Source organism: Rousettus aegyptiacus, unplaced genomic scaffold (assembly GCF_014176215.1).
Source record: "Rousettus aegyptiacus isolate mRouAeg1 unplaced genomic scaffold, mRouAeg1.p scaffold_m13_p_7, whole genome shotgun sequence".
In the NCBI taxonomy this organism is placed as follows: Eukaryota; Metazoa; Chordata; class Mammalia; order Chiroptera; family Pteropodidae; genus Rousettus; species Rousettus aegyptiacus.
Window position 1 is genome coordinate 71,105,998 of NW_023416310.1, and position 25,002 is coordinate 71,130,999.

General features: G+C 55.3%; 1 protein-coding gene across 1 annotated transcript in view; it reads left to right on the plus strand.

Moving 5' to 3' along the window:
• SDK1 (sidekick cell adhesion molecule 1) overlaps positions 1 to 25,002 on the plus strand; it is a 308,508-nt gene that overhangs the window by 35,946 nt on the left and 247,560 nt on the right. The window contains exons 2-4 of the mRNA XM_036225179.1: positions 14,650 to 14,809; positions 21,985 to 22,091; positions 24,256 to 24,403. Coding sequence (XP_036081072.1) covers positions 14,766 to 14,809; positions 21,985 to 22,091; positions 24,256 to 24,403 — 299 coding nt within the window. The 5' untranslated portion in view covers positions 14,650 to 14,765. The remainder of the gene's footprint in view (positions 1 to 14,649; positions 14,810 to 21,984; positions 22,092 to 24,255; positions 24,404 to 25,002) is intronic.

The following is a 25,002-nucleotide window of genomic DNA, read 5'->3' on the forward strand; positions in this document are numbered from 1 at the left end:
CCTTGGCGATAGGCACGTTGTGAAAGTCACGAAATTAAAGAAACATTTTGCACTGGCTGCTCACACTGACATTCAGGAACACGAGTCACTGTGACGGCTGGGCTTCCTGCTTTGGGAGAACGGGCGCCGGGTGGCTTTTTGGGGCATTTCTCGGTAGAGTTTGCGGTGGGCCTACTGTGCACTGCTTGGTGTAAAGGGGTGATTGCGCCTGATGGGGCCGCAGCTGCTGGAAGCTGGCCACCATCTTTGTGTGCGTGTGCACACAGTGGGGTGCACATGTATTGTTGCTTTTGTATTTCAGACATAAAGCTCATTTTAAAAATGTGTGCAAAATTGTCCAAAGAGAGGAAAACCTTTAAATCGGTGATTCTCAAATTTTTGTAGGCATTTAAGGATCAGATTTAGCAAGCCTAGAATATGGGGTCCAAAGTTCGAGGGGCACTGGTTTAAATAAATTTCCCCCAAAAGCCATTCTTCGTAGAGGCCTTGATACAGATTATAAACAAAGCTATCGATAGCTCTATGTAGAAACAAACGAATGTGTTTTTACCATGTGTAGAAATTACAGTGTTGAAACTGGAAAGGCCTATGTATCACTATGTGCTCTATTTTTGGAAGTAATGGAGGAAGTATTTCAACCTGATTACTGCCTGTGGAGTGAGGAATTTCTTAGTCGTTGACTGACCACCTGCTGGCACTTTATTTCCTTAGAGCTTCTCAAGTCATTATAAGAATCGCCCAACAGTTTGAAATCAAAACGATGTCTCACTATAAAATGTCAGCTATTGTAAAAATATTATATGCCATTTAAAGATCTAATTGCCATCCTCCCCCGAACATTCCAACGTTTCAGAATAGCAGAGCCCTTGCGAAGCCAGAAGGCGCGCTCAAGGTTGAAGCCTGGCGCGTCTGAGGAGCTGCCTTCTGTTTCACGACTTTCAGTAACAGCCCCGGGAATTACGATTCCACCTCCTGCCCTTTGCTTCCCCTCCCTCGCCCTCCTGGTCCCCACCGCGACGCTTTAACGGTGCCGCGTGCGTCTCGCCGCTGCCGAGCCCTGCCTGGCGAAGGTTGTGCGTTTCTCCTTGGGCCGGGTCCCGTCCTGCGTTTGCTCCTCCTGCTGCTCTGTTTCCTTCAGATCCGCGGCCAGACGTGCCTGTCCGTGCCATGTCTCACGCGCAGCAGGCTGACGAGCCTGGGGACTCCCGCTGTGGGCGCCCTGTGCGGGTAAATGTCACCGCTTTCCGCAAAGAACATGGCTAAAGTGCAGCTCCCGGAATAGCTTAGGTTGCCACGTCTGGAGCGTGCTATCCGCCGGCTGGAAAGCGTTTGCGTGCGGCTGTGAAGCACCCGCTGGCGCGGCCCGGGGCTTTGGGCGCCTCACACACGGGCACCCTCGGGGTGGAGGTGGAAGGTGGCCGCGGGGACACGCGGTCCGGAGTCTGGGAGTGGGGGAGCTGAGGCGCGTAGCTGGGGGGAGACGCATTGTCTGTGAAAATGTCGAGACGCGTGCCAGGCGGGGGTGGGGGTGAGGAGGGGGCGCTGGCTCTTCTCGGGGCGCAGCGCGGGCACCCACCCCCGTCGCACGGCTGGGGAGACAGCGCGTGGCCTGGCGTCTGTGGCCACAGCTCGGGGGCGGCCTTCGAGCCTCGTCCTCTGCATAGCTCATGCCCTGACGCGTGAGCCCCGATGTGTGAGCACACCGGGGAGGTGACGCGTCTGTGCCCCGCACCTCGGGCGTCTCGGACGGCACGCGGCCTTCTCCTTCCTGCCCCACCGCGGCCGCCTGGTCTCCCTGCCCAGTGCGAGGGGACTGTGGCCCCGCCCGCCACCTCCCGCTTCCCGCCGCCCCCCACCCCGCACGACTGGGAACGGCCCTGCTCCGCCTGGGCCACCGGCCGCCCTGCCTGTCCTCAAGATTTCCTTTACTCAGGGACCTTGGTGACTCCGAAAGGACCCAGCTCATCTTCGGGTGATTCCGCTTGTTTGGAACACGATGACTGCGAAGAACCCTGAAGACGCCTTCCCGCGATGCTTCCCTTCCCGTTCTCCGGTCGTGTCGGCCCCCCTCACCTGCGGACCGGGCCGACGGGCGGAGGTGCCGTGGCTACTGGCGGAGCCTCGCGGCTTTGGAAGCCGGCGCCCACGCCGAAGCCAGCGTCCTCCACCCTTCCCAAGTCCTCCTCTGTGCCCCCCGGTGTCCCGCCCCTTCCTCCTGCCCTCGGCCACTGTGACGCCCGCCGACAAAAGGCCGCGCGGCGCAGCGGGCGAAAGCGCGCACTTCGCGGACAGGGCCCCTGGGCGCAGGTCCTGGCCCCGCCGCTCCCTGGCCGTGCGCCCTCGGGCACATTCCTTGACCTGCTTGTGCCTCAGTTTCCTCATCTGTAATAGATGAGGAAATAGTCCTTTCGTGCTTAGCACAAGTAGCTGCTACTATGCTTTCCTAAATTAACTGTTTCAACAATTTTGCTGAGACAGAATTTGTAGACATGACGTCCACCTGCTTAGAGTATACATTCAGGGGTTCGAATGCTTACGGAGTTGAGCAGCCATCGCCACGTCCTAGCTTTGAGCATCGCGGACACACGTGCGGGGCGCTGCCGGCTCCCTCCGCCCTGCCGCTGGTCAGGCCGTGGCACCGGGGCCTGGCCCCGCTCCCGGCCAGCTGTGCTCAGCAGACCCGCCCTTCGTGAGAGCTTTCGGCCACGTCACTGCGTAACAGTAACATCTCGCAAAATTACCGTGCGCTGTTGGAACCCGGATACTGGCTTCGAGGCCGCCAGATGCAGGTCGTTGACGTCCCCGCCGGGGTCCCTCGCGGTGCCCCGTCCTTGCCACGCCCACTGTGCCCCCGCCCCCGGCAGGGCAACCGCTACTCTGTTCTCCGTTTCGATCATTCTGTCGTTTCAAGCGTGTTATGTGTGCAAATGGAAAACCACTACACGTGACCCTTTGGGACTAGGAGTTTTCACTCAGCAGGGTTTCTGCGGGGATGCCCCAGGCTGGCATGATGGGGACGCGCCCCGCGGCGTGGCGCCCCACAGTCCGTGTGAACGGTCCCCTCGGGGAGGACGGCTGGCCGCGGCGACGGCGGCTTCCTCTCACGCCTGTCGCGGTTTCTGTGTGCGCGTCTCCATGTCTCTGGGATGAACGCCCGCCGGGGGGCTTGCTGGGCCAGGCGGCCTTCCGTGCTCGCTTTTATCAGAAGCCGCCAACCCGTCGCCCCGAGCGCCCGTGTTACTTTGCACGCCCCCCGCCGTGCCCGCGCCACCCGGTTTTCATGGCTGCATGTTATCCGCGTTGGCGCGGTCACCGCCGTCTACTCTAGCCACCTGGTCAGGCGCGCGCTGATGAGGCCGGGGCCGCCTCTGCGGCCTTCCCGTGCTCACGGGTGTTGAACGTCGTCTCACGCACGCTTTCTGTCTGCACACGCTCCTCGGCGACGGGCCTGCTCTGTCTCTCGCCCGTTTTCTGCTTGGCCTGCTCGTTCTGCACCGATGATTTTGGAGGCGCTTTACCATTTTGGGGTCCAGTCCTTCGGATGCGTGGTTCGCTGTGTTAGCTCCGAATCTCGGCTTGTCCTTCCGCCCTCGTCGCGGGAACCCTCGAGCATCCTGACGAGGTCTGGCTTGTCGTTCGGCTTCTCTGCGGTGCTGCGCCTTCCCCGCCGCGTCTGAGTTGCTGTGCCCAGCTCCGGATGCCAACGGTTTTCTCCTGCTGTTGTTTTTCCCCTCAAAAATTCAGTTTTGCACCTACACCCATGATGCCTTCTGAGTCAATTTTTATGTAAAGCACGAAGCTGAGGCAGAGGTTCATCGTCGTCGTCGTCATCGTTATCACCATCAGTAATGGGGCGTCTGGATGTCCGGCTGCCTCCGCATCGCTCGTTGCAAGGGCCGTGCTTCCTCCGCCTGGTTTCTCGCCTTTGTCCCTGCGTCGGGCGCCTTCTCGGGCCTCCCTTCCGTTCCTCTGGTCTGAAGCGTCTGCCTCTCTGCCGAGGCCGCACCGCAGCCATGCCGTGGGTCTGGGGATCAGGAGGAGCGAGTCCTCTCGCTGTCTTCCTCTTTCTCAAAATTGTTTCACACGGTCTCGTTCTTTGCCTTTCCACTTAAATTCTAAAGTAGCCCCGTGTGGATCTACAAAAAGTCTTGCTGGCATGTGAACAGAAGCCGCGTTAGCCCTGTGCATCTGTTTGTGTAGAAGTGACGTCTTCGCTGCGCCGACTCTTCCAGGCCACGAACGTGGTATGCCCCTAAACACTCGTTCAGGTCTCTTGATATTTTAGATAAGTTTTTGCCCAAGTATTTTATTTTATGTAGAAGGATAACAGGTGTCCTGTACCTGTGATTTCGGTTTCTACGTGCTCGTTGTTAATTTATAGAAACACAGCAGGTTTCGTGTGTCGGTCGCGTGTCGTCCAGCGTTGCCGAGCTCGCTGAGCACTTCCGGAGAGCCGCGTGCGCCTGCCGCCTCTCCGGGCCTTCCTGTAATCACGCCACCTACCGACAGAGACAGTTTTATTTCTTCCCTTCCAATATGTAGGTCTTTTGAATCTTTTTCTTTCCTTATTGCAGTGGCTAGACCTCGAACAGCGGTGTGAGAGCAGATATCTTTGGTTATGAAGTTTAGGGGAAATCCTTCAGTTTTTAAATGTTCGGCATGATATTATTAAATGAGGGTTTTGGGCAGATGCTCTTTAAGAAGTTGAGGAAGTTCCTCTCCCCAGTTTGGTGAGAGCTGTGTGTTTTGGTTCGTTTGTTGTTGCTGTTTTAATCATGAACGGGTGTTGGATTTTGTCAAATGCTTTTTCTGCTTCAACTGATAGATTATTGCTAAAATCCGCGTATAGTCTTGGAGTCCCTAAAATCTTAACCGCTAGTAGCCTGCCGTTGATGGGACGCCTTACCGACAACGCAAACAGCCAAGTAGATGTGTCGTGTGTATGTGTCGCGTGCTGTGTTCTTACAGTAAAGCCCGCTAGAGAAAGGAGGTGCTGTGAAGAAGCCCCGTCGGCCCTCCCTGCACTCCCGGGGTGCGCCAGGCTAGGGCCCGGGCCCGCGCGGCCCCTCCTGCGGGGGGCGCACTCCCCAGTCCTGGCCGCGCTCCCCCCGCGGCTCATCCCGCCCGGCTCGCGCGTGCGGCTCCTCGGCGGCTTCTCTCGCGCGTGTGGAACTGCAGCGCCTTCCCCCGGTCCTCTGTCCCTCTTCCTCTCGTTTTTCTGTAACAATGATTGCTGTCATATATACAGCTGTTTTTCTTACTATTCTTCCTAAAGATCAGACACTAACATAATAGAACTTATGGGGGAGCTCGTGGTAGGGGAGACCTCCCGAAACCTATGGAACTTTGCGACCAGGACACCAAATGAGTAATACTCCCAGGGCCTTTCTCCATGGATTTTCGGTCCTGGCAAGGGCAGCCTGTTTCTCTGCGCCCGTGGCTTCTCTCAGTGGTGTGGGTCCTGGGGGGTGCAGCAGTTCACGAAGCCTCTAACCCAGGCGTCACCTGCGCTGAACTCAGGAAGCTACGTCTTTAAGTTTAGGGCAGTTTTGTTTGTTGTTGTTATTGCTGCTGTTAATTGTTTTCTTTTAGTTTTCAGGCTTACTTTTGAACAAATGTTAAAGATTGTCTCTGATCACATTATAATATTAATATGCTGGGGAAAAATCATGTAACTTTCCTGTCATACTAATATCAGTTTCTGACTTGTCAACCACAAATGACATAATTTGGATAAAAGAAACGAGCTTTAGCAAAACACACTGTTCTCTTTTTTTTCTTTATTTTTTTACTGTTTATCCCCCTTAACTAGAATATAAACTCCATTAAGAAGTGATTTATATTGTTTTTTTAATTCACATCTGTATTCCTAGCTCATAGATGGGGTGCCATTTAATAAACAGTTATTGAACGAAAGCACAAATAATTAAATCAATATTTAGACTTCTCTGGAATTCTGAAACAATGGAAAATGTGAACACCTGTTTTTCTTTAAATTGAGCGACTTCTTTGGCTTAATAGTCACGTTTAAGCCTGTAACCTGATTTGTGTGTATTATTTAGAAAGCCAAAAGTAAATGTGTTTTGAATGAAGTTCAAGATTCACCATTCCGTGGGAAGACGCAATTTTATTCTAGGACAGTACGCTATAATGAAAGCTGGTGCGTAGGCCGAGCTTCGGAGCCTGGGGCTGTGCCGAGCACTTCGACTGCAGTGGCTGATTCAACCCCGTGACAGCGCTCTGGGTGGCAGCTCTCAAAGGCTGTTCCGAGGGTCCCTTGTGCCTCTTGACCCTGAGACCCCGTCAGGGGGCCCAAGAGTTCTAACGCATTTTGTGATAACACTAAGACTTTTTGCCTCTTCCCTGTGTTGGGAATTCAGAAGCAATCAGGAGGAGACGCGCGGGCCTCGCGCAGGTGTACTGTTGGCAGGGGTGCCAGACCGTGCTGCTTGGAGCGGAGCACACCTGCGAGCTGAAAACCTTCAATTCCCTTACCGTCCTGGACGAAGTCGTCAGAATAATTAATGCTGCTAAACGTCGACTCTGATACATGCCTTTTTAATGTTCTGTGTGGAAAACGCGGGCTACAGAAAGCCCTTCTGCAGCACGGTGAAATATGACAGTTGTCTCGAGGCCAAGTCTCTGCGAGGCTGTTCGAGCCGTGAGCTGCAAGGCCGCTTTTGTCGTGGCTCCCGTTTTTACTTGAGGTTGCGACTAACAGGCAAACATGGGTATTCAGACTTGGGTATTTGGCAGCATTTTCTTGAAAATAGTCAAAATAATGTTACAGCATCGAAAACAATTGACAGTATTTGTTGCTAATAATAAAAATCGAGCTTTGAGTACAAATTAGAATTTTGGCAATTCTGCGTGCCGCTGTGAGCTCGACCGCTTCCCATTATTTCAGGACTTTTCCACTGAGATCGGTAACGACGTTAATGTGCGGTATTTTTACGTGGCGTAATGAAACACATCAGCGTTTGGAAGACCTGCACGAGGCGGTGAACCCGCAAAGCCACGCGTATGTCCAAGGTCCGTCCACAGCGTGGGGTGGGCCAAAGAATGTTCACGTAGACAAGGACCAAAATGTCACCATGGTTTCCGATTCTGCATGGCCACTAATTAGCACAGCATCAGGCGTAGTCACAGTTACCTTAAAAGGCCGTGGGAATGCAGCTCCCTTTCTAGCTCCGCGTCTGTGGGAGGCTGGCTTATTTCAGACCCTTCAACTGAAACGACATAATTTCAAGAGAGTAAATGCAAAAGCGTGTATGAGAATCTAGTTGCCTTTTACGAAGCCAGACATTGCAGAAATTTGAAAAAATGTAAGCGTGCCACCCTTTTTAATATATTTTTTCAGCGTAATAGTTATTTTTCATAAGTATGTAGTTCGCGATAACGTAATAACTTTAATGTTATTATTTTTCAATGAATTAAGAAATATTTCGAGAGTTCTCAGTTTTACTTTCTAATATGATAAAGACATAACTCATATCAACGAGGAATTTGGGGTTATCAATAACTTTTTTTAAGTCGTGAGGAAGTCCGGACACCAGGAAGCTGGTCTCCCTGCTTTGCTGGGCGTGGGCAGCTGTTAGCCAGGTGCTCAGCGCTCACAAAGGTGGAGCTGGGATTCGAACCCAGGCCGTTCCCCTGAGCTGCCATGGTGCTTGAGAACTTCTCTGTGAGAAGACTTTATGGTTTGTAACCTCTAAAATCCATAGGCCTGATCTACATGAACTTAAAGATCCCTGAGTTCTTTCCGAATGTAACGTTCTTGGTCTAAAACGAAGTATTCACCATTTGTGTCTCTTGAGTTTTCATGTCAGCACATATGGGACAAACTCACCACTCCACATCTAAGCAGGGCAAGGTCAGTCTCACCCGAGTTTCATTTCTTGGACGCCTTGGACTTTTATTTAATCTGAGTTGGATTTTCAGGGTTATTTGAAGCAATATCTGAAAGAAATATTGAGCCATATTCCATAAAAACGGTTATTTCTGACAACAATCCTTTTATTTTGGTTGGACATACTTTCTACACGCCATAGAGATGACAATTTAGTGCAATTCTACTTTGAAATAAAATAGCGGAGAAATAGGAGAATTGCTTTTATCCCACTGCCTCTTATTATTATTTCATGCACTGAAATAGATTAGCACGGAGCAGGATCAAACCAGTACATAAATACAGGCATTTATGGCCCCACCGTAATCAGCCTCACTGTAGATTAATCTCACTGAAAGCTTGAGTGGTTTCTTAGGGGGAAATGCTGGAAGGGGAGGTTCCCCCCATGAGTTCCCTTAAATATGCTGTTAATTCGCATTGATTTCAGAGAAAACAGAGAGAATCGGTTTGACTCCGCGGTCAGAGGGCCTCGCAGACTGTTCCCAGGGCTGCTGAGCGGGACTCTCGGGGCCTCCTGTGTGCTGAGTCCACACCTGGCTGCCCCCGGTCAGGCCCCGGTGGCTCAGGACGCCACCGCCCAGGCCCAGCGCCGGGCCGGCAAGCTTCCTCGCACGCTCTCCCTCTCGGCTGCGGGCGGAGGAGGGTGACCGGTCTGTCCCTAACTTGCCGGCGCAGTGAGTGCTCGTGGGTCCCCCTCCAAGGCCTGCGAGGGGCTGGGGGTTCCTGCAGCACCCACACGGCCCGCCAGGCCGGCCCACGACCGTCCACGTGCACCTGGAATGGAGTGCGCGTATCTGAAAGTTTCTCATGTGTCGCAAAGGACGGGACCGTTCTTTGGAAAGCCCCCCGAAGCCTTTGGAGAAGCAGCATGGAGGTGGCCCCGAGGGCCCTGGAGCCTCAGCCGTGAAGCCCGCTGGGTCAGGCGCCCTGGGCTCCTGGGCCCTGGGGCCCCTTCAGCGTCCCCGGGCCGATACGGGACTCCCCAGCCACGGCGTGCCCCACGAACCCTGGGGAGGGCCCTGGCGTCGGGGCTGCGGCTGCTCAGGGCGGGGACCAGTGTACCCGAGCCGGGCGGGAGACGCGGTGCTGGAGGACCGGGGAGCAGGAGCCCCGCGCGCCCCGCAAAGACTCAGGAAGTCGGGGGTGGGGGGGAGCAATGCCACACAGAGTGGCCTTGATCGGATATCCGCCCCACGCCGGGCCGACGACAGAGCCCGAGCCGGACCGCATGGGGACACCTGCCCCTGGGCTCCTGGTCCTCGCGGGTTCCTGACGCTCGCTGGTCTCAATGCAGCGTGGAATTGTGCAAAGTGGCTCAGAGGAGTTGGCCAATTTTTTTTTTTAGATCCACAAAATACAGTGACATATCCTACTATATTGGAAGGTCTGTCACAGAGAACTTTCATAAATATTTCTGCTAAGTGAGGAGAGCGAGGTCCGAAAGTGAGCTGTGGTGCGGGAGCCGCTTCTCCCTCCCCCTCCGTTCAGCCTTAACCGCCGATGAGTTTGCACGGTGGTCACAGAAAGGGCCCCTGGAAGCGGCCTGGCCGGCCCAGACGCAGAGGACTTTGCTGTCTTCGGGGGCGGGGGGGGGGGCGCCTTGCCCCATTGGTGTGTTTTACTACAGAAAGTCTCTAATCACGCATTTAAATCTTACCTCGGAAATCTACTTGAAATGGACCCCTGTTTTCGTTAAAAAGGTTGATATTACCCGACGGAAAAAGCAGAACACGCGTGGACTCGCGCCGGGCGTCGGCGGCCGCGCACAGCGACCTGCCAGCCTCCGGCACTCCACGGCCGCGTTGGCCAGAAGAGGGTCTCCTCCCCGCAGGGTTGTTCACAGATGAGGCATTACGCCTCACGTTTTTGTTTCTCCCTGGGATTTGAAAAATGAAACTTTTTGTCAGTAGTAAATTCATAAGCTCGGGGCATGAAAGTGTTTGAATTTGTTATAAAAGAAGTTTTGAAAGGAAGATGAGTGGTTTAGACGGCGAGAGGAGTCGCCCGGGAAAACCCGGCCACAGGAGAGCGGGGCTCCGTGGTCGCAGCCCTGCGCGGCCATGGCTCCGTTCACGCCGCGGCCCCTGCTCCTCCCTGCAGGGCTCACCTGCCGCCAGGTGCGCAGTGAACGTCGCCGTCGCCTTCCGGAGCAGGCGGGGCTCGTGGCCTCAGCCCCGTCATCTGTGGTGCAGCTGCGTCCTCCGCTAAGCAGAGGCCGATGATGTCTTCATTCCTCATCACTTCAAAACGGGGGAGAAGCGGGGAGCGCGGGAACACGTGCGCGAAGGTGACCCCGCCGAAGCGCTCTCCTTGGCAGGGTCCGCGGCAGCCTGCGTCTGCCTTCCTTGGCAGCTCGTACCCATCCTGCCGCGGAAGGGTTTCTGGTGACAGGGCCTCCGTTTTCGGTTGTGGAGCAGATAGTGAAGACCCACGCATGGCCCCTCCCTCTGGGAGAAGCCGAGGGAGGGCCGCGGGCGGGCTCCGCCTCGGGGTGTCGCGCCCTCGGCCCCCTCCCCCTGGGAGAAGCCGAGGGCTGCAGGCGGGCTCCGCCTCGGGGTGTCGCGCCCTGGGCCCCCACGGCCGTGACCCTTGCTGTGGCGAGTGGGTCGCGGGTCCTTCCTATGTGAGCAGAAGCCGCCTGCACCCAGGACGTACGGTGAAGGGACATGCATTTATGTCAGCGTCAAAACCCTTAAAAGTCCATTTTGGGGAGTGACTTGTGTGTCGTAAAATTCTGATATCGTCTAGAGAGAACATTAAGTCCATCCTTGTCCTCTGATGGACCTTAAATCTGTGTCATCCGGACAGACGAGCCTTTCTCCTTCGTAAATGACTGATGTTCTATTTAAAAGTATATGAAAATGGAAATTTCCCTTTTCCTTAGTAATTCATTCCAGGGTCTTATAATGTTCATAGTGAGACTGCGGAAGCATATTTAGTCTCTACCTGTTTTTCCCAAAGGAGGGGAATCTGTTCATTATTATTTGGGAAAACACACACACATGCGTGTGCACGTGCACATGCACACACGCACACACACACACACACGCACACACATACACGCCTCAGCGTCAGGCGGGCGCTGGCTTTCCCCCGGGTCGGAGTCGGGCACGCTCATCCCAGACCTAACTCAGCCGTCGTGTCTCTGTGGATCTTTTCACAGCCCCGTCTGTCCCAGTGAAGGCTCGCGAGGACCTCGCGCCTCCGCGGGGCCCGTGGTGACCCGGGTACCCCCCTTCTGGCTCCCTCTCCCCGAAGCTTTTGTGTTTTCTTACCTTTATGCCTCTTTCAATTTCACGACCTACTGTGTGTGTGTCCGTGGCCAACAGTGCTGGGCTCAGAGACATGGCTGCGGCTCTGCACACTGAGCCACCTACGTTGAAGCGCTGTGGTTGTGATGTCAGCGCGGGCGCGCGAGGTCACTGAGCACCGCCCGCCGAGGCGCACGACGGCCTCCGCGCTCACGCCGTCCCGCCGCCGGCCGCACGAAGCCAGCTTCTCCCGCCCGGTCGCGGCGCCCGGCGCCAGCCCTGCTCCGGCCTGCGCGTTCAGCGCTCCGTGAAGTCTGTGGAAAAATGAGTTACGGCTTTGTTTACGTTCAAAGCCGTCGTGTAATATATTAAATCGATGGGGCTGTCAGTTGTAAAACCAAATTCAAATTCTTGAGAGTGTCTCTTGAAGTATTGTTCCTTCAAACGTACGTATTTCTCGTGGTCCGCTCTCGCAGGACCCCGAGACCACACGCAGTGGCTTTTCTTCCTCCGTCGCTGAGCATAGTACGAGCCGCAGGCAGGACACCGCTCAAGCCCGCGGCAAGGCCACAGCCCGGCGGCCCGGCTCGATGGGGCCACCGGGGGCGTGAGGGCGGGTGGCTCGGCCCCGGCGCAGAGTGAGGGGGAAAAGACAGGGCGCCTTGAGCGGCGGCCGGCGCTCCTGCCGGGCAGCAGAGGCAGGCGGGGCTCCGGGGGCAGGACCGGCGCGGCGAGCCCCCGCCCTCGCCTGGCGTGTGTTTCGCGCACGACCCCTGGCACTTGGCCGGTGCTGGCCCTGCGCCCGGCCCCGACCACAGCCTCCTACGAGGCAGCAGCGCCCTCGACACCCGCTCGCTCCCGTCGCTGAGGGCAGGGTCCGCGCGTGCTCGTCGAGCAGAAGATTGTGCCATTCAGCGGCCCGGGCTCCCTCCCCGGCACCTCCCCCCCCCCGCCCCCCACATTCCGTCCGTCCCCGAATCTTTCTGGCTGCCGAAGGATTGTTCCGAAGCCACCGTTTCTCTCCCCCGCCGCCGCCACTATTGCTGCTTTGGCCAAACTCGCGTCGCTTTGCGGAGCATTTGCCTGGGTCACTGCGGCGGCCTGACTGGCCTGCTCCTCACACGGCGGCCGGAAGCAGCGCCGACCGACACGGCTCCGCCAGAGGCCGCCTGCCGCCCCCTCTCAGGAAGAGCTCGCCGTCGGCGTCAGCACGACACCGGCAGTGCCGTGGGCGACGGCTGCGGCTGGGGTGGCCGTGTCGTGTGTGACTCACGCGGGAACAGGCGTGAGAGCGAAGCAGACACCTCTCACAGTCACGGGGCGGCGTGGGGCCTGGCCCAGCCGCGCCCGCCCGCTCCCCGGCTCCCGCGGGGCCTCGGCGCACGGGGCGATCGCAGGGTCCGGTCCCACCCACCGTTCCGCTCTGAGCTCCCGCGTGGCATCCCGTTGACCAGGCCGAACCTCCTTCCCGCCTCTCACCAGTGCGATTTAACGTCCGTTTGTCTGAACGTGGGTCATGTCGTGTTACCAGTATGCCAGTGATGGACCGCCATGGCGAAATCGACTCTACCTACTTGAATTCTGTGTAGTCCAAAGGGAGCCCGCTGTTTGTATGGCACTTGAAGGTAAAAACACAGTTGTAATTTTAACACTGTTAATATGCTGTTTGAGGCTTACTTTGTTTTTTAAAAAATATATAGTAATTTCATCTAAAAGTTCAGTTAAGTAATTCCACAAATTTGTCAAAAATTTGCGGTAAAGATACGGGCTCTTGAGAAGACAGTTCCCTTAGTGAGAAACCTGTGACCTTAGAGTCACGCAGAGTGGGAAGGTCCTGGAGCGGGCCATCCAGGTCTTAAATCACAGCTCCCCGCTCGCTCTGGGCAGCCTCGAGCGAGGGGCCTAGTGCCTCGGGCCTCGCTTTCCCCCTCTGTGAAGTGGGTACGACGGCGACCTCCATCCCACAGGGCCGGGAGAACTAAGTGCGGCAACACGCGCCGACTCTCAGGCGGCGTCCGGCGCAGAGGGAGTGCGCGCGGCCCCGGCCGTCGTCCAGCGCAGAGGGAGTGCGCGCGGCCCCGGCCGTCGTCCGGCGCAGAGGGAGTGCGCGCGGCCCCGGCCGTCGCCGCCCCTGCCTCGCTGTTGGTCACACTCATCCCCTCGCGTGTTTACTCAGACTCCCCCTCCTCTGGGCATTGTTCTAGGTGCTGGGAATGCAGAGTGATTTCCGGATCTGACAGGTGCCGGCAGGTGTGTGGGGGAGGAGCTTCGGTAACGGGGAGGGCGCACCGGTCAGCACAGGCGGGCAGCAGCGGGCAGGCAGGAGCGGCCGGGCGGGGCAGGGCCGGGCCTGGCCTCAGGGCTGGAGGTCTGAGCCTGGCGGAGTGTCACTGTGCGCTCAGGGAGGAGGGGGCGTGAAAGGCAGCAGGAAGCTCGCGACGCAGGAGTGCCGGGGGACTTTATTACGAAAATCCGTCATCTCATTCTGTTTATTTCACCGATGAAATACAAACGGAGTCATGTGGCTGATCAGAGCTAGAGCTAGAGCTAGAGCTAGAAGCCAAGTGCCCTGCCTGCATGTGCTTTTTTCAAATTGCTAAAGCATACATAGGAAAATTGCACAAATTATATATGTTACAAATTAAAACAAATGAAAAATCATAGAGTGATTTTCTGTGAGTTTTCACAAAACGCCCCCTGTAACCATACAGAAATTGATCTGGATCTGACTTCCGTAAGGGACCTTGTTACCCCCCCCCCACCCCCACCCCTGGAGGGAATGCTCAGCCTGAGCTCTAAACTGCAGTCGAGTTTTGCCTGGCTTTGAACTTCGAGAACTTTCGGGCGGAGGCAAGTGCCGTGGACGTCGTCCTGTCTGGCCGCTTCCCCGCGCGGACGCCCGTGCGCTTCGGCGGTGCTGTCATGAGTTGTGTGCCGCGGCCGCTGGTTCACGCCCGTTGCCGTGGCATAGTCCTTGGTCGGCGCGCACGCAGGTTTGCAGTCTTGTGGCCCGCGGAAAGTCACTGAAGGAGACCGAGCGTGGGAAATGAAGGCTGATCATGATTCGTGTCGTTTCGGCACCGAGGTGGATCTTGCTCGTCCTGGTTCCCTTTGTTAAGCATGGCGTTTGTGTGCGGAACCCAGGAATAGACCGTCCTTGTCACTTTGAGACTCTCATGCGACCCAGCTCGCGTGAGCAGAGATTGGCCAGTGTGTTCCTTTGGTAAAAAAAAGTGTTAATCAAAAGTGGAAACAGCTTGGCCGAATTCGGCCGATGCCTCCGAATAGGGCCGTCCGCGAGCATTCCGCCTGCAAAACGTTACCTGGGGTGCTGTGTGTTTCCAGGGGGCCACGGGTCGTTTGCTACTTCCTGGCGCCAAAGAGCCACCATTTCCACTTTTTAAAACCAGGGCTGTTTACATCAGCGGTTGACCGGGCGAGGCCGTTGTGACGCGTACGCCATTCGGTTGTGTCTTCTTGGTGTTTCAGATGACGTCGTGCCGTACTTTAAAACGGAGCCCGGTCTGCCACAGATTCACCTGGAAGGGAACCGCCTGGTTCTCACCTGCCTTGCGGAGGGGAGCTGGCCCCTGGAGTTCAAGTGGATGCACGACGACAGCGAGCTCACCACCTACACCAGCGACTACACGTAAGTGACCGCTGGCGAGTGAGGTTCCGCGTCGGGCTGACCGCGTGTTTAGAGTACTTGCTTTGTTGACAGTAGCAGCACAGGAGGCGAAAATATTGGGTTGGATTTCGAATGCATCAGGGGTTAAAAGAACAGATTCTAACGTGTACTTAGAACGGGGTTTACTGTTCTGCTACAGGTCGTATTCACACCTCGGGAGGCTATCATTATATTTGTAAAACTGAGCCCATTAGTGACATTTCCAGACCAAAAAAGCTGTCATTGCCGAGGGATGCAGAGCAGCCCCCGTGTGGCTGTCGTCCGAGGGGCGTCACGTGTGAGCGGAGGGCCTTGGGTCAGTGGCACCTGCCGCTCTGAGCTGGCAGCGGGGGGCTGAGGTGCAGAGCTGGATGGAGGCGGGACCCTGGGAGAACGGACCCTGGGAGGGGGATGGGCGCGGGGAGAGCCTCTGTGCGCAGCCGTGAGGATGGGTGTTAGCTGAGCGTCGGGGTGCAGGAACGAGAGCTGGGGGGCAGAGAGCTAGGACTGGGGTGGGGGGCTGCAGATCAGGCCCGTCTGCGCAGCGCCAGCTTCGAGCCCCGGGGCCTGGCGGGGCTGAGGTCCCTCCAGATGGGCTCGCGTCCGCGTGAGGGCGGGCCACCAGCGGCTGCTATCGCCGAGGGGCACCCCCGGGTGGGCCAGCCAGCAGTCCCGTGCGCTGGAGTAAACGCACGCGAGGAGCGGGCTTTCCTGGGGCGTTTCAGGATAGGTAGTGGGCTTCCCCACGAGGGCCGTGGCCTGGCACCGCTCCCCCCCTCGGTCCCCGAGCCACACGCAGCCCACATGGTCACAGATGCTCGGGGGTTCCCCCAGAGTGGGCTTCTCAATCGAGCGCCGCGCTGAACAGGCGTGAGGCTGTGTGCGGACATCGGAGGGCCTGGCCACCGCGCTCTCCGCGGCCTGGTCCGCCCGCCCCGCGCAGCGGCAGGGCACGCCGCCTCCTCCGCCCGCGGCCCCGGCTGTGGCATCTGCTGCTGCCGGAGCGATTTGTCGCAGCAGCGGACGGACCGGGTCAGAACCGCGCTCCCCAGCAGTCGGCGGGCGGGCCGCCCCGGGGCCCCGCTTTCAGCGTCTGCGGAGGGGCCGGTCACCCCTCATTGCTGGCGCCGTGAGCCGCGCAGGCTCCGATGTGTGTAAACGGCAGTCTGTTCACGAATCCCAGGCAGCATGGTACGTTCTCGAACGCGCCCTCACGGCTTGTTTGGTTGGAGGGATTAAGGAAGAACAAGGGAGGACAGGGCCGCGAGAGGCGTGCGAGTCATGAGCTCGGCGCGGATGGCTGGAGGTCGGACAGGCGGACGGAGCTGGGCGTCTTACTTTCCTCGGCTGTACAGTGGGCGGGGCAGAGCCACCTCGGAGGGGGCTCGGAAAAGTTGACCAGCGTTCGTGGCCCAGGAGAGAAGGAATGCCGTTTCAGAGCGGTCCGGATAAGAAGAAGCAGTAACCGTGGCCTCACGGTGGCCGGCGGGCGGGCTCCGCGCGTGCGCGGCGGCGCAGGGGGAGCCTCACGTCCACCTGTGCGTCTCGACCGCAGACTGAGCTGCCCTGCGCCGGCCTCTGCGTGGTGCCCGCCGGGCTCTGCTCCCTCGTGCCTCCCAGGCCCCAAGAGAAAAGCGCGCCTCCTGCCGCAGCCTTGGGGGGCGGGGGGCGCCGGGGGCGCCGGGCAGACAACCCGGAGCGGGGCCCCTGGCCTCCCTCTCTGCATCCTTGCAGGTCGCAGTGGCTGACACTGGAACTGGGACGTTTGGACAGGTCTTGGGGTTTCCTTACTTCAGGTGTGCATAGGTGTGCGGCAGGAGCTGCGCCTCCTTTTGGTTAGCCGTCCCCCTTTCCAGTCCCAGCTGCCGTCAACAGCCATGTCATGCCGCAAAGAGCGTTTAGTGAGAGCAAAGACCACGCCTGCCGGAAACACCCCAGGTGAGGGCGGCGTGTCCTCTCCGGGCGGCAGACGCACAGCCGCGCCCTGGAGCTTATGTGTTTCCATCTGTTGGAATTAGAATATTCACGCTTTGTATGAAATTAAACACAAGTTGGGAAATATTCTGTGACGCGCGCGTTTCGCCCCGTTCAGAGACGAGGGGACGCGGCGGGGCCTCGGCGAGGCCTCCCTGCGGATTCTGAGGACGGGGCGAAAAGCCCTGTTCACCACCGTCTGGGCGACGTTCCCTCTTGCAGCAGAAGAGGCGTGCTCTGCAGGGAGGCTCGTGCTCTGTGTTTTCCCGAACATTCACTCCGAAGGTGCTTCATTAACTTCGGCAAAAAAAGATGATTTGATAGTCTGAATTCGCATCCGTTTTTGTTGCTTCGGCGTGGTTTGCTGTTGCTACGCATCGGCCACTTCTCTGCTTGTTTATTTCTTCCACGTGTTCATTAGATTTAAATTAACCGTATGCAAGTGCACGGTCAAATACTTTCTGTTCTTTCTGCTGTCAATTTCTATCTAATTCTGTTCCTTCTGCTAGTAAATAACTTTCCATTCAACAAAATGTAAAGTAATTGAAAAAAAAAACCAGTCACTTCCATCTCATTAAGAAATGCATTTCCTTTCTAAGTTTTTAATGTTTAATCATTATTTTTCAAAATATGTAATCCATTTATCTTGTTTTGATTAAGTGAACATGCAATCCAGAAGAAATTTTTTATGCACTTAGAATCTTTTGGTCAAAGGAAAGTCTCTTTAAATTGCTATTTATATGTATATTTTTATTTTAGAGAAGTATGATGGGCAATCAATAAATATATTTCAAGCATAAAAAATGTTACATTAGAATAAAATTCTCATGCTAAAGTTCAAAGAATAAGAAGAAAGAATATGAAATTCTATCCATTACGGAGTTGTTTTTGGTGTTTTTTTTTTAAATGGATACTGTGGACATCAAAATCACTGTATAGCTTAGATTCCACTGGACACATTTAAAGCAGTGGTGTTAACAGTCTTATTCTAAAATACAAAAAAAAAAAAAATACAGAATGCCATTATTACCTATGCAGCCGCTTAAACTTAGGGTGAAACAATTCTGGTGTCGCCTTAAAGCTGTCGGAGGAGTTTTCTGCGTTGCTCTTGGCGCTAACAAACCGACCTGCTAATTCGGTGCACTGGACAATCCTCCAAAAACTCGGTGTTGTCGGTTGCGTCGAAGCGAGTTTGAGCGCTGGCTCGTTAACGTGGAGCATTAAGGTGAGGCAGACTCTTGGCTGCCATTTCACTGGACGCTCCATGGAGGAAGGGGCGTATCGCGACGCACGCACCGTTTGGGGTGGGCGTGATAAATGGCCTTCCGTCCCTGCTCTGAGAGCCGCAGCCACTGAGATGGGTGATCAAGGACCCATCGTGTTTTGTCATTTTTTTTTCAAGATATAAAGCCTGTCTAAAAATCTCATGCTATTTTTTCAAATTACTCTTTCATCTCCTTACTTCCAATAAGCACCTCCGGCTGCCATAGATTAACCTTCCTGGGACTGTTCTAAGTCTCAAATTGAAAAACACGGATACTGTATGAAAATGGTAGTGTTTTCTACCTGAAATTGAATCCTCTTTCCACCTCCCCACTTCTGGTGAATGTTATAAAATGCTAACCCTATAAAGGAGGAAAGAATATAAATTCACCTTTTCGCAGCTTTGACAAAAAATAGCATTGTTTTTTGTTTTGTTTTGTTTTTTGCTGTTAGTACTATAGTTAAACTGAGCAATGAATTCCAGCGAGTTCCAAACACCATGTTATTCACACCGACGCGTATTTACACATTTTAGCACAAGAATGGCGTCTGCAAGATGATGGCTGTTCAAGAGTCAGACCAAGTCTGCGGAGGCGTCATAGGCAGATAGATACCTGTCTGTCCACCCCTCCCCCCCGCCCCGAAAACATTTACTCTAAATTATTTTCTATTTAGGGATAGAAAACGTTTGTAGTTATACTCAAAGTATGTATATCTAAGGCAAGAATTTCTTTATGCTAATCATAGTGCTCATTGTTATGAAGCCAGAGTCATCAGTGCCCTGAGCTGTCAGCAATCTCGCAGTTTCTCCTGTGGCCTGTCGCCGTGGCTCAGTGTCTGTGACAGTATAACAATGGAAACATGATGGTATTTATTCTTTTTTATTCCAGTAAAAAAGGGATGGTTAAGGGAAAAGTTACTTTTCTTAAGTCTTATAAAAGGAAAAATCACAGTAGCAATAGAAATTATGCAATACCCGGGAATGCCCTTTGCAGGAGGCGAGCGGAAGGTGCGTGAAGAAACGTGGCAGCTCCCCCGAGAGATGCAGAAGGGACCCGTGGAGCGGAAATCTCGGCCTCGTAAGGGTTAATTAACCCCTTTGAAATCATTATAGAGGTTCAGCCTGATTTCAGTAAAAAATTGAGGGTAACTTGATGAGATGGTTCCTAAGGTGACGGAGAAATGTAAACAGAAAAGAACCCCCACAAATTTTCACAGCACGAGGCGGCAGTGGGGAGTGACCTTCCCTTCCGGGAGCGCCCTGGAATGCCGCGCGATTAAATGACATTCTGGTGGCGCAGGGGCAAGCGTGCAGAGTGGGGCCGGGGCCGACCCACACGTAGGCTCGCGGCTTGCCACCCGGTCTCCGCCACGCCCCTCCACCTGCCACACGAGACCCCTGCACGCCTGCTCCCGTGCGGCTTCCGCCCCAGACCTAGAGGGCCAGGCTACGTGTGTCCGGTGGTCGGGGGGCGTCTCAGACCTGTGTCCCCCGGACTCGGGGAGTGGAGAACTCTTCAAACACGGGAGAGCGGGCCCCACCCCAGGCAGACAGACGGTGGCCCGCGTCCACCCCAGGAAGGGCCGGCCCAGCAGTCGTCCGCGGTGGGGCCGGGCGCGGGGCGAGAGGAATTCCGGGGCTGGCCCTGCGGCCCCGCGGCGCCCGCCCACTCGGCAGAGGCGGACGCCGAAGCCTTTCGCTGTGTCGTGGTCGTGTTGGATTTCCTCTGACACGCGCTGGCTGATAAAGAATGAGCCCTGGAACGTGTTCCCCCAGCCAGCCTCGGAGGACCCCGCCCGGGTACAGTGGAGGCACGCTCCCTGCCGCGTTTATTCGGACCAGGAGCCGCGTTTTCTATATTTTAGTGGCATATGGTGCTAAGATTTTATCATGGTTTCTCGTGAAGAGCCAGGAAACTTCCTCTGCTTAAAAATGTGTGTTTATAAACAAGAGGCTTGCAACGAATATTCCCATCTGTTAGGTGAACATAATTTGCGTAGGAATTCCCATAATAGGCGGAGTACTCTGCAACTTTTTTGTGTAGTTTTTTTTCCCTGGAGAGACATTAAACTAAAGAGATAGTGTAAAACAGCATATGCCTAATATTCAATTTCGTGTCTGCTTCTCCTGTCGTTTGAAAGCAGCGCTGTGCGTGTGCGTTAGCGTATAGGATTTATATAGAAATTCATAGGAATTTCAGATCTGTTTCGGATACTGCAAAAAGGAAGAATAGACTGTGTAACAATCACATAAATGCGATTATGTTGCAACGATGAAACTGTTCTTCTGGTTTTTCAAATATATACTTCAATAACTTGTATTATTTCTTTTTCAGAAACTTTTGTTGACTTTGTTTTAACCTACTCGCAAAACTCTTCCTTATTATAATCACAGTATATGATAATTAAAATCCCTCCCGCTTCTCGTCTTATTTGTAATTTAAATAAATGGCGCAGACTCTTTGTGTTCAGTTTGATATTCCGATTATATTCACTAATTAATTTTTTTTATTTGACAGGAACCATTCCTCAGAAAAGAATCAAATTTCGAAGATTAAAATTTAGCAATATTTTTTTTTCATAAAAGATTTTATTAATCATGCCATAGGATCTCAAGATGATTATCTGAGGGAAAACATACTTTGATTAATATTTGCTTAATTCCAAATTGATTGTATTGTTCAAATATTTTATTCACTTAAAAATTATGCCTATGAGTTCTGTTTGCAGATTGACTATTGGACATACTCGAATGAAAAGATGAGCAATTAGTTGAATTTAAGTGATTTTGAGGTATGCTTGGAAACTGAGCGAATAAACCATACATGGTGGCTTCTACTCGATTTTTTTTACGTTCCTCTGGTTATGCTTTGTAAGAGGAAGTATTTTTAATGGAAGATAACTGTTACTGGAACATCTTTCTAGGAAAGTTTTGCATCACCGCATTTTCACTTTTTTCGGAAAACACTACCATTCGATTGGGTTTTAGCTCTGTCCCTGCGACAGCCGCTTTCCCCTGTGTGAGCGGTTTCCAAGCCTCAGACCTTGTTCCCGACCTGCGTGTGAGCCCGGCTGCGCGAGGCTCTCGTATGAGGTGTGAGCGCTTCGGGCCGCGGGGCCGCAGACCCACTGCAGGCGGAGCTCGGCCACGTGCCCGCTCGCTCGCGGGTCTCCGAGCGGCCCACGCGCTGGAGCCGACGGCGGCCCTCGGGCGGGGCCCGCGTGGAAGCTCCGTCTCCTGCTCCTGCCCCTGTAGAAGGTTACTGACGTTCTTGGAAAGGCATTGGTTCGAGGGGTGATTACTTAAAATCACAGGAACGGGAAACATGAAACGACTTTTAGTGGTCCAGAAAGGTTTAAAATAAGATCGGGCTGCACGTGGAGAAGTAAGGAAGGGGAGCGTGTCACCGGGCCGGGCGATGTCCGCACAGTGAGCGGAGGGGAGGGGACTCGCGGCAGGGCGTCACTGCAGGGCGTCACTGCTTGCTTCGCCTAGCGACGCCTCTACCCCGTCCTGTCGGAACTTTAATAAACAGTGACGCGATGCGTATGGTGACTGTCGCCAGGTCGAGAGAGAGTTGTAATAATCTGGGTCCCGTTTGAGCGTGACGACTGCTGGCCGCTGCACTTTCTCGTTCGCTCGGCCCGGCGTGAGTGCCTCCCCCGCGGCCGGGGCTGTGTGCGAGGCGCCACGGCGGCGACGGCTGGGCCCTCATTCCCGTGATAGCCGCAGCCTCACAGGGGGACAGCTACCGCTGACAAGGTCTCATGCGTAAATCGCAGCCGCCGGGAGTGCGTGGCCAGCGAGGGGTCGCGCAGGTCGCGGCTCACCGGGGGTCATGTGCTCGTCGAGCATCCACGCGATGAGGCGCCGGGCCGCGTGGATGTCGCCACTAACCCCCTTCTCCGGTGTCCCGCAGGTACACCGTGCCGTCCCTGCGGAGGCCGGACGCCGGGTTTTACCGCTGCGCGGTGCGGAACCGGATGGGCGCGCTCTTGCAGCGGAGATCGGAGGTCCAAGTCGCATGTACGTGTGCCCGGGACGACCCCAGACGTCACGTGGCGCGAGCGCGTGGGGGGTGCCGGCCCGTCACCTCCAAGCACCGCAGGGGCCGAGAGCCCGTCTCGGATTCTGTGGGAAACAACAACTGCTCAGGTTGGCGGGCCGTCAGTACGCCTCGCCGGTGCAGCTGCTCCGAGGGTGACAAAGGGGCTGGCGAGGTCAGTGCCGCTGTCCCCGCTCCGCAGAGCGAGGGCCCGGCACGCGGCGGCTTCTGCGCCATGAGCTCCTAGCTGCTCCTAGTCCATTCCCCACGGAGTCAGATGTTCGTAACGTAAATCAAACTCCATCAATTTGCAGCCGGTCCTCTCCTACGACGGTGTGTGCAGAAACCCTTTCGCTGCACAGCAAAAAGGACGTGGGCGGCGACATCCCGGATGGTATTCAGGCTGCGGAGGTTCAATTCACGCTCTGCTGGGCAGACCCATTGTGGGGACTGAGGCAGCTGCCCAGAGGCAGGGACACTGCATCTCAGTGTAGCGTTTAGGGGCACGGGACAGGGATGTTGGCACAGGCCGGGCGCTCTATGCGTGTCTAGTCCCCAGCCTGTGACAGGCGGGGCCCTCCGAAATGGCCCGTCTGCTGTGGCGCGTTTGGCATTCACTGCCGAAGTGTCTCTTCCTTTAATCGTACCCCAGTGTGTCACAGTAGGTGTCAGGGAACCTAAAGAGCCCCCAGCCCAGGCTGCGCTGACCGGGGATGGCGGCATGTTCGCCTTTGCTATTTGGCCCCGGGCAAGGCCCGTAGTGTGCGGCGTCACTGCCCGAAGCTGAGTCCTCGCTAGCTGTTCTGCCGTTCCGCATCCGTCACCGGTGACTGAGCGAGGCGCGGATGCTAATGCACGTTTGGTTATGTTTTAAATTACTAGGAAGGCATAAATTTTTCTGAATCGTGAAGTCGCTCAGCCAGATCCATCTGCAGAATAATTCAGAACTTTTATTCAGTTGAATAATTGGAAACATAATAAATAAAATTATACCCAAAACATATTTGAATAAGTTAACAGCTTGGAATTTATTATAATATATTAAATTCCATTTTATAAAACTAAATTTTAGACTTTTTCTTGCTTAATTATTTATGCTCTTGTTGCTGTCCTTCCTCCGGAGCTCTTAGATACCGTCTTATTTCTTTCTCCTTCTCTTTGTTAACAAATTCTACTTAAAAACAACCACGAATGTTTTCTTAATCTGTTTCACTAGTTTATCTTTTTCATTTAGCACTGCTTGTAACATAGGAAATAGTTCCTTTTGAATCGAAAATCCATGGATAATAGAGATTTCCCATGGATTATTCCAAATTTCTATACATTCAGACAAAAATATAATATGTACACCATATCTAGGTGTATACATGTATATCTGTACCTAACCATAATATGGAAATTGTTCAAAAATTTCAAATGTTAACCAGTTTAAAAATCAGCCACTTAGGGCCACATCTGCTAATGGCTGGGTCCTTCTCCAATTACTCCAGCTTTTAAATATTGGTAACCAGTGGCACAAAGACCAGAACAAAACCTCCCTGCCTCGAACTCAGTCAGCAGCATGGAGAACGCTCTAAAAAAGAATCAGCAATGAAAATGTATCTTCCCCAAAAAGCTTCAGGGGGACGGTCACCCCAGAAACGATGAGGAAGAGAAAACGGAGCAAGGGCAGCGGCGGGCGCCTGGGCAGAACTCACCGGAGAGCTGGGGGCCGGGAGGGGTCCGCGCGCTCTCTGCTCCCCGTTACAGCTCCGCGGGGAGGGGGCGGCAGGGGCCCAGGGGTGTGGGATGGGAGGTGTGGGACGGGAGGCGCGGGGCAGGCGAGGGGGGGGTGCAGGGCGGGGGGCGCGGGGCGGTCGGTGTGGGGGGCATGGCGAGGGGCGAGGGGCGGGGGGCGCGGGGCGCCTTCCCCCGGCTGCCTCCGCTGGAGCAGGAGGCGTTTCCCGGTGTCGTGGCCGCACGGGGACAGGAAGGCCTGCAGAGCCCGTCCTCGGCCCCACTCCCCGCCCGGCCCCTGCCTGACTGCTGATTAGAGCAGTGTTGGCGACTTTGCCGGAAAATACAGTCGTTTCCACCTTTGGCACCCCCCCCCCCACCCCCGCAAGGACTTCCCTAGAACCGAAAGGGTCTGATTTCTCTCCGCAGATATGGGGGATTTCACGGACAAAGAGCAGCGGAAGGTGGTCGCCCAAGGCCAGGCCGCGGTGCTGGACTTCCCGCCCATCGACAGCTGCCCCAGGCCGCAGGTGACTTGGTTCCGGGAAGGACACAAGATCATTCCGAGCAGCAGGATGTGAGTAGCGGGGCCTCCAGTGTTGGCCGTGGGCCGGGGTCCCAGCCCGCCTTGGCGCCGGAGCCTGGCCGGCCCCGCCCGGGCCTTCCGAAGTGGGGTTTGAGGCTGGCCGGGAAGCGTTCCGGCAGCTTCAGGGGACGGTCCCGGCCCGTCGCCCTTCCGTTCGCTGCCCGCCGGGGTGAAGCACCCTTCCCGCCCCCGTTCCGTCTCTCTCTTCCCTGGGGAGGGCTCCCCCTGAGCCCTCGTTGTGGGCCCGGGTCGCGGTTAGCTCCGAGCGCTGATGCGATGCGTGCGGGCGAGGACGTGCGGAGCCCGGGCCTCCCCCCCTCGTTGCCCGCCGTGCGGGGCGCGGCTCCCCCTGACGAGGCGGCGTGATTACGGCTCATTCCTCTCTGTCCCTTCCCCCCACCGTGACGGGTTCATTTCCCTTCGTCTAATTAGCGGTTCGCCCCTCTACTGCAGAGTAGCTGCTTTGTGATTAGTTAAGCATTATTTCAAGGTGTTTTCGCCTATACCACGTTCAAGATATTTATCTAACGACAAACAGATTTTCTTCACTTGGAGCTTTAAGTGATTAAAAAGAACATTTGGCGTCTATT